The 16,742-nt window shown below is 36.0% G+C and overlaps 3 protein-coding genes across 3 annotated transcripts; 2 read left to right on the top strand and 1 right to left on the bottom strand.

The window, feature by feature from the left end:
* Positions 1-1,886: 1,886 nt before the first annotated feature.
* On the top strand, positions 1,887-4,014 carry LOC107787872 (GDSL esterase/lipase At5g03980-like). Its single transcript, XM_016609487.2, has 5 exons — positions 1,887-2,323; positions 2,515-2,718; positions 3,071-3,219; positions 3,337-3,610; positions 3,800-4,014. The coding sequence occupies exons 1-5, from the start codon at positions 2,038-2,040 to the stop codon at positions 4,012-4,014; spliced, it is 1,128 nt and encodes a 375-aa protein (XP_016464973.1). The 5' UTR covers positions 1,887-2,037.
* Positions 4,015-4,451: 437 nt separating this feature from the next.
* On the top strand, positions 4,452-6,488 carry LOC107787871 (pentatricopeptide repeat-containing protein At3g05340-like). Its single transcript, XM_016609486.2, has one exon. The coding sequence runs from the start codon at positions 4,452-4,454 to the stop codon at positions 6,354-6,356; it is 1,905 nt and encodes a 634-aa protein (XP_016464972.1). The 3' UTR covers positions 6,357-6,488.
* A 1,003-nt stretch (positions 6,489-7,491) lies between these two features.
* LOC107787873 (uncharacterized) lies at positions 7,492-16,539 on the bottom strand. Its single transcript, XM_016609488.2, has 9 exons — positions 16,160-16,539; positions 15,911-15,998; positions 15,341-15,454; positions 10,027-10,109; positions 9,715-9,829; positions 9,021-9,112; positions 8,387-8,452; positions 8,199-8,292; positions 7,492-7,953 (listed from the first exon to the last, which is right to left on the bottom strand). Exons 1-9 carry the CDS (start codon positions 16,495-16,497, stop codon positions 7,843-7,845), a joined length of 1,101 nt encoding a protein of 366 aa, XP_016464974.2. The 5' UTR covers positions 16,498-16,539; the 3' UTR covers positions 7,492-7,842.
* Positions 16,540-16,742: the final 203 nt, after the last annotated feature.

Raw genomic sequence — 16,742 nt, 5'->3', positions numbered from 1 at the left:
AAAGTTAAACAACCAATTATACCTTTCAACGAAAACACTCATACATTTTTATTAATACAATAAGATATAAATGCTATTACTACCACTACCATTAGACTCTAACTCAACATCAAATTATAAAATACTTAAGAAAGGAAACCTAACAATTGCACGAAAGTTAAAAACACGTATTTTTAAAGAAGGTAAATATATTAATTTTTAATTAAACTTTATCATTAATATTTTTTTATATCTCTTATATTTTCTAATTAATTCTACAAGAAAGAAGATAACCAGATAATTTCAGCATAGAGGCAAAACTTGAAATCACAACAACACATCTGAGGTATGTGGGGCAATATTTATCTTTTTATTAAGCCAGCTCAATCGGATCGACATCATTCTGAGGAACTTACACTTTTTATTTGATATTTATTTCATAACATATATTATTTAATACTAATATTTAAGTTGCATACTTAATGGTACACGCAAAATTTTTATTTTTTATTTTTGCATATTTTTTCTACTCAGTATACACGTGCATTAAAGCTAGTTTCATAAAAAAAAGTATGAACAGAACTAGCAAAGAACCAGTTTTTGTATCGTTCAATCATTTTATAAAATACTACCATATTTATCTCACATAATATATAAATGTACCACTAACAGAGAAGAACAATAAGCTAATAAGAACCTATTTTCACAAATTACTTTTCCATTAAAGTCAAAATGTTGCTTATTATGCAATACCAACCGACAAAAATATTACTCAATGAAAAACACCCACAATTAAATTGCATAGTGAAAGTTGTCAATACACACTGCAATCATAGACAACCTATAGCAATAGTTTGGACAAAAGAAAGAGACAACATATTGTGCCATTGACCGTAAATGTACAACCAAAACCCAAAGATAAATTCAAAAGACCTAATTTTTCCTAAATTTCCTAGACTTCTTTTTCTGCAAATCAATCACAAAATCAGATGGTCAAAATATTAATAACCTATTTTGGTTATAGGTCAAATCGGGTTGAAGAAATGAGTTTAACATAGATATGGTATATTTAAGCTCATGTGACATTATTATTAAATTTTTAATAAATTTAATGACATGTCATACTTGTAGGTTTTGAATTAGAATGACTTTTAAGTTATAAAGGTAAAGTAGAGTGACTTTTAAGTGATAAAAAATAAATAAGTGACTTTTGTGAAATATAGAATTAGTTGGATGACCTTTAGTGAAATTAATTCTATTAATTAAGGGCTTCATGTCCAAAGTTCATACGTGCATAAAAATCAAAATTCAATTTTGTTTTTATTTTTTTTAAATATTTTCCCCGTGATCTATTTTACCTTATATCAAGTAGTAAAAATATAATTCAACCTCGAGGGACTATTTTGACGTTAATTTCATACAACTTTCATTTTTCTTGCACCGAAGTTATTAAACTATTTTTTATAACTAAAGAGTTACTCAACATTACCAAGGTATTACCAAAGTCGTTTAACAATTTTTTACAACCAAAATTTCACTAAACTATTTTTTTAACAAAAAAATCACTCTCGCATGCAAAATTTTCCAATTAATTAGTACAGTGTTAAAACAAATTACGATGAAACAGTATAGAGCGTTCGTTCTTGAATCTCGACGTGATGGTGTGCAAAGTTTTGCCATGTGAAGTCAACAGTATCAATCAATTAAAAAAGCTGAGATTATACAGATTATTGTATCTCTAGGAAATTTTTTCGTAGTTCAAGAAAAGAAGTCATTAATTATTTATAGGAGTAAGAAAAAAGGGTAGAAAGCTAAAGAGACTCTGTTGATCGTTTATTACGCAATACTTTTTAATGATAGTGTATCATTCAAGGAAATCTATCTTTCATTTAGGTATACCAATTATTATTATTATTATTCTACTGTATTATTTATTTATTAAAATATTTTCATCGTGAGCTTTTTAATTTGCAGGAATAAATATACTAATAAACTGTTAATCGAGATTGCATGTGAAGTTTCAGTTAGTTCTGGATTTCATTTTGAAAAAATCGGGACATGACATTGACAATAAGAGTAATGCTTGATCTCCTAGTTATTTCTTTCATGTTCAGTTTCGTTGTTCTTCAACAGAAAAGCAGTGCTCAATCACTACGATTGATGAAATGTGGATTTGATAAAATATATCAGTTGGGTGACTCACTTGCTGATACAGGCAACTGCATAAGAGAGAATCTTTGTGCACGTCGTCTTCGATCTGGAAGATTTCCTTATGGAATGAATTTTTCCCAGAAAAAATCAACTGGACGTTGTTCTAATGGCATGCTCATTATTGATTTCATAGGTATGTATAAAACTTCATTCTCTTCCAGTGTTTGTGTGTCCTTGATTTAATTAGAGAATTTAGATAAAAAGAGGTTTGTTGTTTGGCTGGTATAGTCACGTTTCTGTATTTAGGTACAAATTACTAACTTAAATGGGAGTGGAGGCTGATTGTGCTATATATATATATGTGTTTTCTTTTGCTTTTGACAGCTTTGGGATCTGGTCTACCTCTCCTAAATCCGTACAAGCTTCAAAGTGCAAATTTTACACATGGTGTGAATTTTGCAGTAGCAGGAGCTACTGCTTTACCAGCTGAAGTCATGGCAGAAAAGAAGATTGTTAATGCAGCCACCAATAGCTCATTAAGTGTGCAGCTTGCTTGGATGTCTTCTCATTTTAAAACATCCACCCGTGGTAATTTATTTACTCAAAGAGAAATGTATATTTTTAGTCACTCTCAAAAATAATAGCCGACAAAATATATATTTTTGTGTATTATATATAAAGATTATACATATTTTATACTCTTTTTTGTAAGCGAATGCAATTAGCTTCGATGGACCAGCCAATTTTGTATTTTGTATGCGGAAGAGAAACTTCTAAGGAAACGATGTTGCATGTTTACTTGCTTAATCTCTAGAACAACAACAAAAATAAAATCAATATATTCCCACAAGTGAGGTCTGGGGTCTAGGGAGAGTAGTCTCTAACTATAAACTAATTAATGGCGAGCAAGTTTAAATGATCTTTTTCTGGTTCTTGCTAGATCGCGCAGCAAAATTGAAGAAGGCTCTTTTCCTAGTTGGAGAAGTAGGAGGAAATGATTTCAACCATGGCTTATTGCAAGGTAAAACTATAAAAGAGTTGCGATATATGGCGCCAGAAGTTGTTCAGACCATCATTCATGGTGTTAGAGTGAGTTTATGTATTTTGCTGTTACATATCTCTTTAATTTCTTTCATGATTATTAGAGTACCTTTATTTGGTTGAAATTAAATTTGTTTCGCCTAATGATCAGTTACTTCTTTTCAGAGGGTCATTGGTTTTGGGGCTACTCAAATTGTAGTTCCTGGCAATTTTCCAATTGGTTGTTTACCAATTTACCTAACCAAATTCAGGACTGACAACTCAACTGCCTATGATAATCACCATTGCTTGAAAGATCTAAATAATTTTGCAGTATTCTACAATTATCATTTGCAACAAGCCATTCAAGAGCTGAAGAAAAGGTATCCAAAAATTACACTGATTTATGGTGACTACTACAATGCCTATATGTGGCTTCTAAGCAATGCCGTCGCTCTTGGTAAGGGCTCAAAAAATTGGTTCTTCTTTTTGTTCCGTAAATTAATTCATTTCCCACCTATTTCAATTTCTTTCTCTGCAGCCAATTTTTAAAATGCACTTACTAATAAAGAAGTATATTATGACAAAATTTCAAACTACATATGTATGTATATGCATTTAAAACTTTCTTAATTTAAATACAATGCAGGATTTGACAAAAGCTCCTTACAGAAAGCTTGTTGTGGAATAGGAAGAGGCTATAATTTTGACTTAAGTAAAATATGTGGATCTCCTAGAGTGCCAATCTGTACTGACCCTAATGCCTACATCAGTTGGGACGGAATTCATTTGACACAAGAAGCATACAAATGGTTGGCAAGATGGCTAATTAATGACATGTTACCCAAATTGAACTGCCAATAAGTTTAAGTTCTAAGCTCTTAATTTCTTGCCAAGGTGCACAATAAATCTTTCTTTCAATTATAATATTCCAATGGAATTGTTTAAGCGATAGATTTACCTGCAACGTTTTATACATTTAGCCAATAAGGAATTGCTTCTTTTTACTCATCTTTAAGACCATTTTCGTGTTTCATAATTTTAAGGGGTTCGTATCAAAGGTTAAGACGTAAAATCTTAGAACACGAGTTAGTTGGTTAAAGATGATGAAACTAATAAGTACTCACACAATTTAGAAACTTATAAATGCAAAGTTTTTCCTCTGCTGAAGTCCCTGTTTAATATTAGATACTAGCGAATTAATTTAATAACATGCATAAAAACTAGCTTATCCCAATTTTCATGATCATAACGTATCTAATTTGCCGTTTAGATGTTTTAAAATTAAACTATGCTAAAAAATGAGCCTAACCTGCTCACGAGGAATAAGCCTCCTCCTTTCAACTTGTGGAAGGGAACGCAATGTTCGTCTTGGTTCGTCCATCCATGCCTTCGTTCTCAAAGACCCACAATTTGTGTATTTAGGATATCAGTTTAATACCCAGAATGCGCTTGTAGTTTGGAACTCTCTTCTGACGATGTATGCAAGATGTGGTAGGACAGATGATGCTGCCCAAGTGTTTGATGAAATGTCCATGAAAGATACCGTTTCATGGAACTCAATTATTTCAGGATTTATGAATAATGGGAATTTTAACATGGGATTTCGGTACTTCAAAGAAATGATGGGTTCTGGTTGTTTTAAGTTTGATCATGCCAGTTTGACTACGATTTTATCAGCTTGTGATGGGCGTGGTTTCCTTAGTCTTAACAAGATGATACATGGGTTGGTTGTTTTGAGCGGCATGGAGAGGGAAATATCTGTTAGTAACGCATTGGTTACTTCTTATTTTCGATGCGGATATGCTAATTCGGGCAGGCAGGTTTTTGTTGAGATGGCTGTGAGAAATGTTATCTCTTGGACAGCTGTGATTTCAGGTCTTGCTCAAAATGAGTTTTGTGAGGAAAGCTTGGATTTGCTTGCGAAGATGCAAGGTGCTGTCGTTGTACCTAATTATTTGACATACTTAAGTGCACTGTTGGCGTGTTCTGGCATCAAGGCACTCGTGGAGGCTCGTCAAATTCATGGGATTGTTTGGAAGTTGGGGTTTCATTCAGATTTGTGTATAAAGAGTGCATTGATGGATGTGTATTCCAAGTGTGGCAGTGTACAAGATGCTTGGCAGATGTTTGAGTCCGCGGAGGTTCTTGACACAATTGCTATGACAGTTATGCTTGTGGGGTTTGCCCAAAATGGATATGAAGAAGAGGCTCTGCAGATCTTTGTGAAAATGGTAAAAGCAGGGGTTGACATTGACCCTGATGTAGTGTCAGCCGTTCTTGGTGTCTTTGGTAGCGATACTTCTTTGGGTCTTGGTAAGCAAGTGCACTCGTTAATCATCAAGAAAGGTTTCGTTTCAAATTCGTTTGTAAGTAATGGGCTTATTAACATGTATTCCAAGTGTGGTCAACTGGAGGAATCTGTTGAAATCTTTAATAGTATAGCTCGAAAAAATTCAGTCTCTTGGAATTCCATAATTGCAGCCTATGCTCGTCATGGGAATGGCTATAGGGCACTCCAGTTATACGAAGAGATGAGGTCAGATGGTGTAGATCCAACTGATGTTACATTCATCTCTCTGCTTCATGCTTGTAGTCATGTTGGGCTAGTAAATAAGGGTATGGAATTCTTTGAATCTATGCAGAGTATCTATGGGATGACTCCAAGAATGGAGCATTATGCTGCTGTAGTTGACTTGCTTGGTCGAGCTGGACTGCTAAGTGAAGCCAAGAGTTTCATTGAGGGGCTACCAGTAAAGCCAGACATGCTTATTTGGCAGGCATTACTTGGTGCCTGTAGTATTCATGGTGATGCTGAGATGGGAAAATATGCAGCTGATCAATGGGTCTTGGTTTCACCTGATAATCCTGTGCCATATGTTCTACTGGCAAACATATATTCTTCTAGAGGGCGATGGAAAGATAGAGCTAGAACCATCAGGAAAATGAAGGAAATGGGAGTGGCAAAGGAGACGGGGACAAGCTGGATAGAGATTGAGAAGGAAGTCCATAGTTTCGTCGTTGCGGATCAAATGCATCCCAGAGCCATGATCATTTATTCTACCTTGTCGGAGTTGTTTAGACACATGAGAGATGAAGGGTATGTACCAGGTAATAGGTTCATTCTGTATTACATGGACAGTGATGAGAAGGAATTTTCTGTCGATTTGCGAGATACCTCTGAACTTTTGTGCAGCATGTGGTAGTCATTTGTGAACTGGTGGCTGACCAATGCAATGTAATATACATGTAACATGATTGATTGTTGCGAATTGCGACCATGAATATGTTTTAAATTATATTATGAAATGGGGAATAGGGGAAATACCTTTTGAGAATTGGTAATTATATTGATAAATAGCACCAAGAATGCAAGAAAAGTATTTACAGACAAAAGTAAAATGCCCCTTCTCTTAGAGGTATCCTACCAGATGTATCAGTTCCTCTGTTTACTATTAAAATCCAGTTCAAGGTAAATAGGGGAAATACTTACTTTTGGCTGAAAATGCCAAAAACCTTAACACACATCATTAGGTGCTTCTTTTTATTTGTCTCACGAGGAAAGAAGACATTGCTTTCTTTCAATATGAACATTACCTTTTCCAAGGGTTAGATGCTGATCCCACTTCCCAGACTGGAAGTCCGTGAATGAAATGAGGGCACAATACTCAAGAAGCAACCTAAGGCTTCAACCAAACATGTAGACTGGTTCTAAATCTTGAAAATCCTCTAAGGAGACCACCTTGTGTGGAGAAACTTGCAAGTTGAACTGAGACTACCACTTAAAATGCTAAGCAACGCAGCTGTTATCACATGGACCATAGGGCAAATGTTATTAGAGTCACAAACCTGCCAACCTTATGCTATGTTACAAAGATCTTGTACTGCACTGCACTGCACAACACGCTGCAGCATCTGAGATGCTGGGGATACGCACCAACTGACTTGCTTGAACATTGTGTGATTTGAGATTGATGGAACATTACTGATTGTATTAGAAAAATTCACTTCGTTACATGCTTATCGTCATACTCAATATTATGTGAAATTGTAACATTCAATGCTAACTGATAAAGTTTGTATCTCTTCTTGTAATTTTCCCTGTAGTGGGTGGTTGTACTAACCTCTTGAAGAAAAACAAACTTTCAATTTTAATTTGTTTGATTCTTCTCACGTTGTCTCGGGAATATGGAAGACTCAACTGGACAGTAATATCATGACCCGCGATACTATTATGGACTCTTGGCACTAATATGTTCCTTTTGGACTTAATCAAATTAATTTGATAAAAGCATCAAATCAAATTGTCTGATTTATGAAAAGTGAACTGTTATGCTGCTATTTTGGAAGATTCACTTTCTTCTTTAAACAAAAAAATGTCGTTGATAGGCATGATTCGGTTAACAAACATTTTGCTTCATCCTGGATCAGTCTTTATAGTATTATATCAAGGGTCCTATGAAGTTTACATGCATGTATAGCAAAAGAGTTCCTTCAAATTCACCATGATTACTCTGATCACGAAAACTGAATGCACTCGTTTAATCTGTACTTGGTAATCCATTGTAGAATACATCCAAATGTGTTCATAGATAGAGGGAGTGCATTGCGAAAGGCTCCTGGTGTTGACTGTACAGTGATTTAGTCGAATGCTCAGCATTATGTTTCTCTGTTAAAAGGTGATGGCACGGTCTATCTTGAAATGACTTTCATGAAGCGGTTTATAGAAGAGAAGATTCCAGCTGCTTGATCTAACAGTGAGGGACCGTTCTCTTCCTTCTCATCCACACCTCCAAATATTATCTGAGAAAGATCAGCACGAAGTATCAGAGAGAGAGAGAGAGAGAGATCATAGTTTTTCAATGGGAAACTTATGAACAAGTTAAATTACAAAAGGTCAGGATTACAATGCTACAGGAGCCAACAACGAAAGACTTGCCAGTTGCATATTTCTCACAGAACTATATAGACTTCTAGAGAATGTATAACTACTATTACTACTTCATTACAGCCTAACTTAAATATAGAGAAGTAGTGGAGCAACAGACCTCCAGATCTTCTGTAGTCGGACGGCTGATCTGTTCCTTGGCAAGAAGATATCTGTTTGGTCGGTCCTTATCATCATAAAACACTTTCCACAATCTAGAGTAAACCAGAAAATAAGTAAATTAGCAGGTAACTTGAGACCAGTCCTTTAAGCCATGTAGTGTTGTGATTTAAGTAGGTGAATCCTTACCCGGGATAACATCTAAATACAGCACCAGATGCTAGAGGTCTCATCGAGTAAGCAACGGTGAAGGTGCTGCAGTGAAAAATATACATTGTTGCTGTCAGAATATGGTAAAATTATAGTATACAGTTTGGCAAGTTCACATTGACAAGAAAAGATGGAAAATACATCCCCAAGCAAAGATGGTGTAAGGTTGAGCATAAAACAAGGAGTTCCATTGAAGAAGAGAACCACTAATCAACGACGAATCATATGGGAAGAAATTTTTATTAGAAACTTAGAAGTTGCTCAACGGCATGAAGATGAATGGTGGTTGTACAATCACTAACTTGTGCGGTCAGTGGTTACCCTGAGGAACCACATTGTTTGCATTAGTAGTTCATATTCAACCCGAGGACAATGAAGGAGAAGGGGCATAACAATTGCTGCTCATGCATGAGAGTTTAAAACTACATATGATAGAAACATTTGGTCAACACACTAGAGATCAGCTAAATATAATAGTAGAGCCAAATCATAAAGAACCCTATTTGTGCTGAATGACATAAATAAATCTTATAGGACGACTGAGCTGTAACACACAATAACTAACTGAATTTCAGAACTGAAGCAAAACTTCCCTATGAGAAACCAAAGTTACCTTAAGAAATTGCGCCGCAGCCTACGTACATTGATCCCCACTCCGACATCCTCACTAATCAGACGAGGATTCCACATGATAAGAGGCCTAGGCTAACAAAATAACCACAGACCATTAACAAAAAACAGAAAATAAGGTTGAAGAATAACAGAGGTTCAATTTAAGCATGTGAGAATCAAGAAAAACAGATGCTAGCATGCAATCAAATAGCCTGAGACTTGTATTCCTCTTGGCTAGATGCTACTACTGTCTATAGTGGGAATAGGTTTGTTTTGAAAAGCTTGAAGAGCAAAAACTTATATAAAGTTCCAATCCTCACAATTTTGAGAACTTGTGTAGTCGTAGCTCCTATTATTAAAACCAGATATTTGTAGGATCTATTTTTGTAACGAGGAAGAAGATCAAGGAAAACGTATAAATTAGTGATAAAGAATGATGCCGCCACCATTTACACAAGAAGTTATCACTAGTTTCAAAAAGTAATGTATTGTCTTCTCCATTGTGGCAGACAAGAATAAAGCTAGTAATGTACTATAATGACTTTTAGATAAACAGTTACTGATGACTTTTAGATCAAATACTTTGAGGTTAAGTAGTAACTTTAACTGTTCATGGAAAGAGACAGAGAGAAGGAGAGATAGCAGTTGTTGAATAAATAAGAGACACAAATATAAAGCCGAAATCATAAGGGTACCGGGTCATCTGAGAGATCGGATGCAATTTTTTCTACATATCCCAGCATCTGATAATCAGGAACTACCATGACAACAATTTCATCCTCCCTAGTGACTGGCTTCCGATCACCTAGACTGGACCAGTAAGTACACGAAGAACAGTAACAAAATGTTAGACAATCTACTATTCATATCATATTATAATGTCCTAGTTAAAAGGAACCTGTATTCAGGTATTCCACTGACAGAGAAAGCATTTCAGGAACTCTTATAACTTAGGAAGCACTAGTGATCAAATCATTAACAGAGAATACTCATCTAACAAAGTATACCTGGAGAATCCAAATGTAGCATCTTTCCACTGATATTTCAGAAGTGCGGCAGCTCCAGCATCTGGAAAAATGGCTTTAACTCTCTAGAAGTGAAAGTTTTAGATCTTAGTAATTGCATATCGATGACAAAGAGCTAAGTGTATCTTGTTGTGAAAAATAATAATCTCATCCAGGAATAATATCCACGACAAATAATAATAACACAAGAGAATAACGACACCAATTTTTTTAATGGGTAAAATACAATACCCGAGCGGAGCAATATAACCACTATAATATTACAACTTAGCAGTGTCAAAAGACTACTATAATCTTGAAAGAAATAACACTCTTTATTTAAAACACTTCACTACAATATTACTCACACTCACTATTTATCTCACACACTACAATCTATGGATTACTCTCTTAACTTCTATTGCGTCTCTCTTATTTTGGTGTGATTGAAATGAAGAATGGAGGCCCCTATTTATAGTAATAGATGTCATTCAACTACTACAAAGAAGATGTCTTGTTGTTGATTTAGTCCTATAATTTTTCAACAAAGTTAGGCACCTCCCATTTTCTTCAACAAAGTTGTCAACAAAGTTAGGCACCTCCCATTGTTCTTCTTTATTTTTCTTTAATATGAGCCCCACAAATCTATCCCTTAATTTTGATTTTTCTTTTTCATTCCAAGACTTGATCTCAATCTCTGAAAATCCTCAAACTTAAGAGGTTTTGTAAAGATATCTACAGCCTGATCATGAGACTTCATATATTTGAGCTTGACTTCTTTCTTGGCAATGCACTCTCTGATGAAGTGATACCTTGTATCTATATGCTTGCTTCGATCATGATATACTGGATTCTTGGCGAGTGTCTATGCAAATTTGTTATCAATACAAATATCTGTAGCTTCAATTTGTGGCAAATTGAGTTCCTTCAATAATCTTCTTAGCCAAATAGCATGACAGGTACATGATGTTGCTGTTATATAATCGGCTTCACAAGTCGAGAGAGTAACTATGGACTGTTTCTTTGAACTCCAAGAAATAACAGAATCACTCAAGAAAAACACAAAGCCAGTTGTGCTTTTTCTATCATCAATAGCTCCTGCATAATCACTATCACAAAATCCCATAAGGTTGAAATCATTAGAAAAAGAATAAAATAACCCAAAGTCGATCGTACCTTTTAGGCAACGAAGAATTCTTCTAGTGACTTTCAAATTGGTGGAGGTAGGAGTTTCCATGAAGCGACTTACTACTCCAACTGCAAAGAGTATCTCTGGCCTGGTACAAGTCAAGTACCTCAAACTTCCCACAAGAATTTTGAAAAATGTGGGATCCACATTTTCTCCTTTATCAAACTTGGACAATTTTGTCCCACTCTCCATCGGTGTGTTCACGGGGTTGCAATCGAGCATGTTGAACTTCTTCAAGATCTCCTTTGTAGAGCTTTCTTGAGAGATGAAAATTCCATCCTCCATCTGCTTCACTTCTAGGCCCAAGTAGTATGGTATGAGCCCTACATCTATCATCTCGAACTCACGAGACATATCTTTCTTAAAAGATTCAAACAAACTTGGGTTATTACCCGTGAAAATAAGGTCATCAACATAAAGACAAACAAGTAAGATATCTCCATTAGTATGAACTTTAAGGTAAAGAGCATATTCATGGAGACAACGAGTAAACCCATTGTCTTGAAAATACTTGCCGATGCAACGATTCCATGCTCGTGGGGCTTGCTTTAATCCATATAAAGCTTTCTTCAACCGCAACACTTTATCTTCATGGTTTTTTACCACAAAGCCCAATGGTTGTTCAACATAGACTTCTTCTTCAAGATAGCCATTCAAAAAAGCTGACTTGACATCTAGTTGATGAATCTTCCACTTCATTTGTGTCGCCAAAGAGATAAGCAAACGAATCGGTCTCCATACGGGCAACAGGTGCATAGACTTCTTCATAGTCAATGCCTTGCCTTTGCTTGTAGCCTTACAAGTCGTGCCTTGTATCTCTCCACATCTCCATCAGTATTCTTCTTTGCCATGTATAACCATTTAACTCCAATTGCTCGATGACCCTTGGGAAGTGTTGTTAACTCCCAAGTGTTGTTCTTCTCTATTGACTCGATCTCTTCATGCATGGCTTGTCTCCTCCACCTTTTGTCTTCAACAGCTTCATCAAAGTTCATTAGCTCACTATCAGCAAAGAGACAATATAAAAAATCAAAATTAGTAACTTCCTCTGTGTCCTCATAGAGTTCTTGAATATTCCTTGTCCTTTGCGGTTTCTCATTTGAACTTTCTTGAGAAGAGGGAGATGCAACATTTGTTGGAGAAGGAGGTGGAGTTGTATCCTGCATAGGTTCCACGGTCTCTGGTTCTTCTTCATCACCAAAGTATGGAAGAAAATCATATGAAGTTTCTTCCTGAGCTTCCCAGTTCCATGCCAATTCTTCATCAAATTCAACATCGCGACTTACGACCATCTTGCCGCTACTTGGGTTGTATAGCTTGTAGCCTTTTGAACTCGTATCATAGCCAACAAACACATGCTTGACACTTCGATCGTCAAGCTTCGCTCTCCCTTGATGTGGCACATGAGCATAGGCTATACTCCCAAAGATTCTCAAGTGCTTGACACTTGGTTTTCTTCCACTCCATGCTTCTTGAGGGGTTTGATCTCTAACATTCTTTGTTGGAGACCTGTTGTTCAAATAAACTGCACAAGATACAGCTTCTGCCCAAAATTCCTTGGGCATATTTTTAGCTTTTAACATACATCTAGCCATATTAAGAATCGTTCGATTCTTTCTCTCTGCAACTCCATTTTGTTGGGGTGAATAAGGTACCGTTAGAGGGCGGCGAATTCCATGAGATTAACAAAAGTCATTAAATTCTTTTTGAAGTGAATTCGCCTCCTCTATCAGACCTTAAAGCTTTTATTTCATAGCCACTTTCTTTTTCTACAAGTACTTTGACATTTTTAAAAGTAGCAAAAGTTTCAGACTTTTTGTTCAAGAAATAAACCCAAGTCTTTCTACTAAAGTCATCAATGAAAAGTAGAAAGTATTTACTTTTACCAAAGGAAGGTGGATTGATTGGTCCACACACATCAGTGTGAACAAGCTGAAGCGGCTTGGTTGATCTTGACATGGCCTCCTTTGGAAAACTCCTCCTTGCATGTTTTCCAAGAAGACAAGCTTCACACAATTGATTGGGATGACTTATTGATGGTATCTCATGCACCATGTTCTTTTCTCTCATTGATTTGAGCGCTTCAAAATTTAAGTGCCCAAATATCATGTGCCAACACCATGATTCATCTTGCACATTTGCCTCCAAACACTTTGCATCAATTGTCTTAAGTTGATTCCTTTTCAATAAGTTGGCCCAAAGTCAAAATATTACTTTTTAATTTTGGGACATAATAAACATCTTGAATTAACTTGTGACTACCATCTTTACAGGAGATCAGAATCGTACATATCCCTTCAATTTGAATCTTTGAGGTATCTCCAAAGGACTCATTACCTCTCACCGTTTTATTGATCTCCACAAACTTCTCTTTGCATCCACACATATGATTGCTTGCTCCATTGTCCAAATACCACGAGCTGCAATCATCCTTGTCTTCTTCCTTGAGTGCCATCAACAGCGTTGAATCAACTTCTTTCTTGTCGTCAACAAGGTTAGCTTTTTCTTTAACATTGCTACGACATTCCCAAGAGTAATGGCCAAATTTATGATAATTATATCACTCAATTTTTGATTTGTCATACCTGTGTCCATTATTTTCTTGGTAGTAGCCACGTTCTCTTCCTCCTCTATGTCCACGAACATGACCTCTGAATATCTGGTGGATTTTAACTTCATTGTTGAAGTTGTAAGCGTTGCTTCTTCCTCTTCCATGACTGCCACGACCTCATCCCCGTCCATTCCCTCGATAGCTCTTTTCACCTCTATAATCTTTGAAGGATGCCTGAGTTTTAAGAAGTTGCTCCAATGGCACTTCTTGTCTCCTCTTAATATTTTCTTTATGGGCATGTAAAGAACCCTCCAATTGCTCTGCCATCATAGAGTCTAAATCTTTAGACTCCTCAATAGCACACACCAGAAAATCAAATTTAAGTGTTAAAGTGCGAAGGATCTTTTCTACCACACGGACATCTTTTATGTCCTCCCCATATCTTCTTAATTGATTTACAACAACCTTCACTTTTGAACAATAATCTGAAATGCATTCGGATTCTTTAATTTTTAAAAATTCAAAATCAGCCAGTTTGAAGTTTTACCTTCCTCACCTTATCAACTCCTTGAAGAGAATTTTGTAAAATCTCCCAAGCTTCCTTTGAGGTGTTAGCATCTACCACCTTCTCGAACATGGCATCATCCAGACATTGATGGGTGAGGGTGAGGGCTTGTTGATCCTTCTTCCTTGTCTTTGCCAAGACATCTTTTTCATTTTGAGGCAGAGATTCCTCATTATCGGGTTTTGCATACCCTCTATCTACGATTTTCCACACATCCTAAGAGCCAAGACTGACTTTCATACGTAGACACCATTTTTCATAATTATCTTTTGTGAGACGGGGTACTGAAAAGACAGCGTACCATTATTTGCCATGGCTCTGATACCACGTTGTTAGGAAAAATAATAATCCCGCCCAGGAATAATATTCACGACAAATAATAATAACACAAGAGAGTAACAACGGCACCAATTCTTTTAATGGGTAAAATAAAATACCCGAGTGGAGCAATATAACCACTATAATATTATAACTTAGTAGTGTCAAGAGACTACTACAATCTTGAAAGAAATAACACTCTTTATTTAAAACACTTCACTACAATATTACTCACACTCACTATTTATCTCACAGACTACAATCTGCGGATTACTCTCTCTAACTTCTATTGTTTCTCTCTTATTTTGGTGTGATTGAAATAAAGAATGGAGGCCCCTATTTATAGTAATAGATGTCATTCAACTACTACAAAGAAGATGTCTTGTTGTTGATTTAGTCCTATAATTTTTCAACAAAGTTAGGCACCTTCATTTTCTTCAACAAAGTTGTCAACAAAGTTAGTCACCTCCCATTTTCTTCTTTATTTTTCTTTTATATGAGCCCACGTATCTTTGCATACAGTACGAGAAAAGATAGAAAAGATAAAAACGGGGCCCGGAACCTAGAACCAATCTCAGTTATGTATAATAGGCCTAACTCCCTGTCCAGTCATTTTACCTCCTTATATAAAATGGGGCAAAGGGAGTATGTCGCAAAATCTTGATTCTAGTGTTATGGCAACTTTCAAGCTAACCTGGCATCCTGTCTCCTCAATAAGTGTTTCCAAAAATATCCTTGATAGTTCCCATAATTCAGCTTGTGCACCCTCATCATCAAGAAACTGAAGCTGTGGTATTAAGAGCTCAACCTGAGGAAGAAAGTCACATTGGACTTCCACTGGTTAGGTTAGGACTCATGGTTAACCCATCATGCATGAACCAATATTATTATTAATGGGAAAACAAGAAATAGTACTAGGAGTCCATAGAGCATTATGCATAACTTCTCCATGATACAGCAGAAGGATAAGAAAAGATGTGTTAATCCCTCACCTCTGATTATAATGTACTCATCACTTTATGTTGCCGTGATTAAAGACAGCAGGATTGTGATAATATACTAAATTTGGAGGAGTTGAGAGCACAACAAAAGGTGAAAGGGAGAATGTCAAATTGAAGAATGGCACAGCATATAACTGAAATGTTATCAGATTAAGAGGGGGCAACAAATAAATTCGAAATTCATCATCTAATTGTTAGCGACAGAAATAATTGACAATCAATTAAACTGCATTAGTATAAAATGTAGACTTGCTAAAACATACTATGGCTCTCATTCCTCCTGAAGATACAAAAGTGGCAGTTGCTTGGCCCGACTGCTGAACGGCACCCTCCAAATCAGAAGGCAGGCAACTGAAAAGGATGAAAAAGCAAAAGGAAGAATAGCATGCCATTAACAGTCATTTCTATACCTGCTCTTGAAAATATCTAATAGACAGCACCATATGAGTTACAATATTCTTTTGATTGACATGAATTAATGATTACTAAAGATAAGAAAGCTTCAAACCCACTCGTCATCTTCTTCTTCCTCTTCTTCAATTGTTTGCAATTGTGGGTCTAAAAGAGCTGGCTCTGTGGAGTCTTGTTCAAGATTATCTTGGCCTTGAAATTTGTCAAACTTGGCTTGGGCTCTTGAGCTGGAAATGGATTTTTGGGGTGAAATTCCAGTAAACCCACGAGCATTTGAGGGAAAAAGAGATGATGGTAAGGGAATTGTGGAGGATGGTTTGGGTATTGGAGCAGAACACCATGAGAGGCTTGAATACGAAGAAGCTGCCATTGGAGCTTCCAAATGCTCCACACAAGACGAGATAAGTTGTGAAGTGGTACAGTTAAATTTGAAAGACATGGAGAGCCACAAAACTTGTCTTAAATTGACAATTTGGTCCAAGAAATAAAAAACAAATTTGGAGGATAAAATGAATGAAATTTGCAATTCTTTTTCTCTCTAATTCACTTTTACATCTATTTTATATTTGTTACGATGCTGATATTATTCTTTTGGCTTCTGTTGTTGCCACTATTTTATTGTCTATTACTTATTTTCTTTTTCTTGAGCCGAAAGTCTTTTAGAAATAGTTTCTATCCCTCCGA

Source organism: Nicotiana tabacum, chromosome 19 (assembly GCF_000715075.1).
Source record: "Nicotiana tabacum cultivar K326 chromosome 19, ASM71507v2, whole genome shotgun sequence".
Taxonomy (NCBI): Eukaryota; Viridiplantae; Streptophyta; class Magnoliopsida; order Solanales; family Solanaceae; genus Nicotiana; species Nicotiana tabacum.
The sequence above is the reverse complement of the archived record's forward strand: the minus strand, read 5'-3'. Positions and strand labels throughout refer to the sequence as shown.

Coding starts and splice junctions, on each gene's coding strand:
- LOC107787872 (XM_016609487.2), top strand. CDS start 2,038: ATGACATTGACAATAAGAGTAATGCTTGATCTCCTAGTTATTTCTTTC. Junction 2,324..2,514: donor GCTCATTATTGATTTCATAG/GTATGTATAAAA, acceptor TGCTTTTGACAG/CTTTGGGATCTGGTCTACCT. Junction 2,719..3,070: donor TTTTAAAACATCCACCCGTG/GTAATTTATTTA, acceptor GGTTCTTGCTAG/ATCGCGCAGCAAAATTGAAG.
- LOC107787871 (XM_016609486.2), top strand. CDS start 4,452: ATGAGCCTAACCTGCTCACGAGGAATAAGCCTCCTCCTTTCAACTTGT.
- LOC107787873 (XM_016609488.2), bottom strand. CDS start 16,497: ATGTCTTTCAAATTTAACTGTACCACTTCACAACTTATCTCGTCTTGT. Junction 10,110..15,340: donor TTGAGGAGACAGGATGCCAG/GTTAGCTTGAAA, acceptor TTTCACTTCTAG/AGAGTTAAAGCCATTTTTCC. Junction 8,293..8,386: donor GTATTTAGATGTTATCCCGG/GTAAGGATTCAC, acceptor GGTTTACTCTAG/ATTGTGGAAAGTGTTTTATG.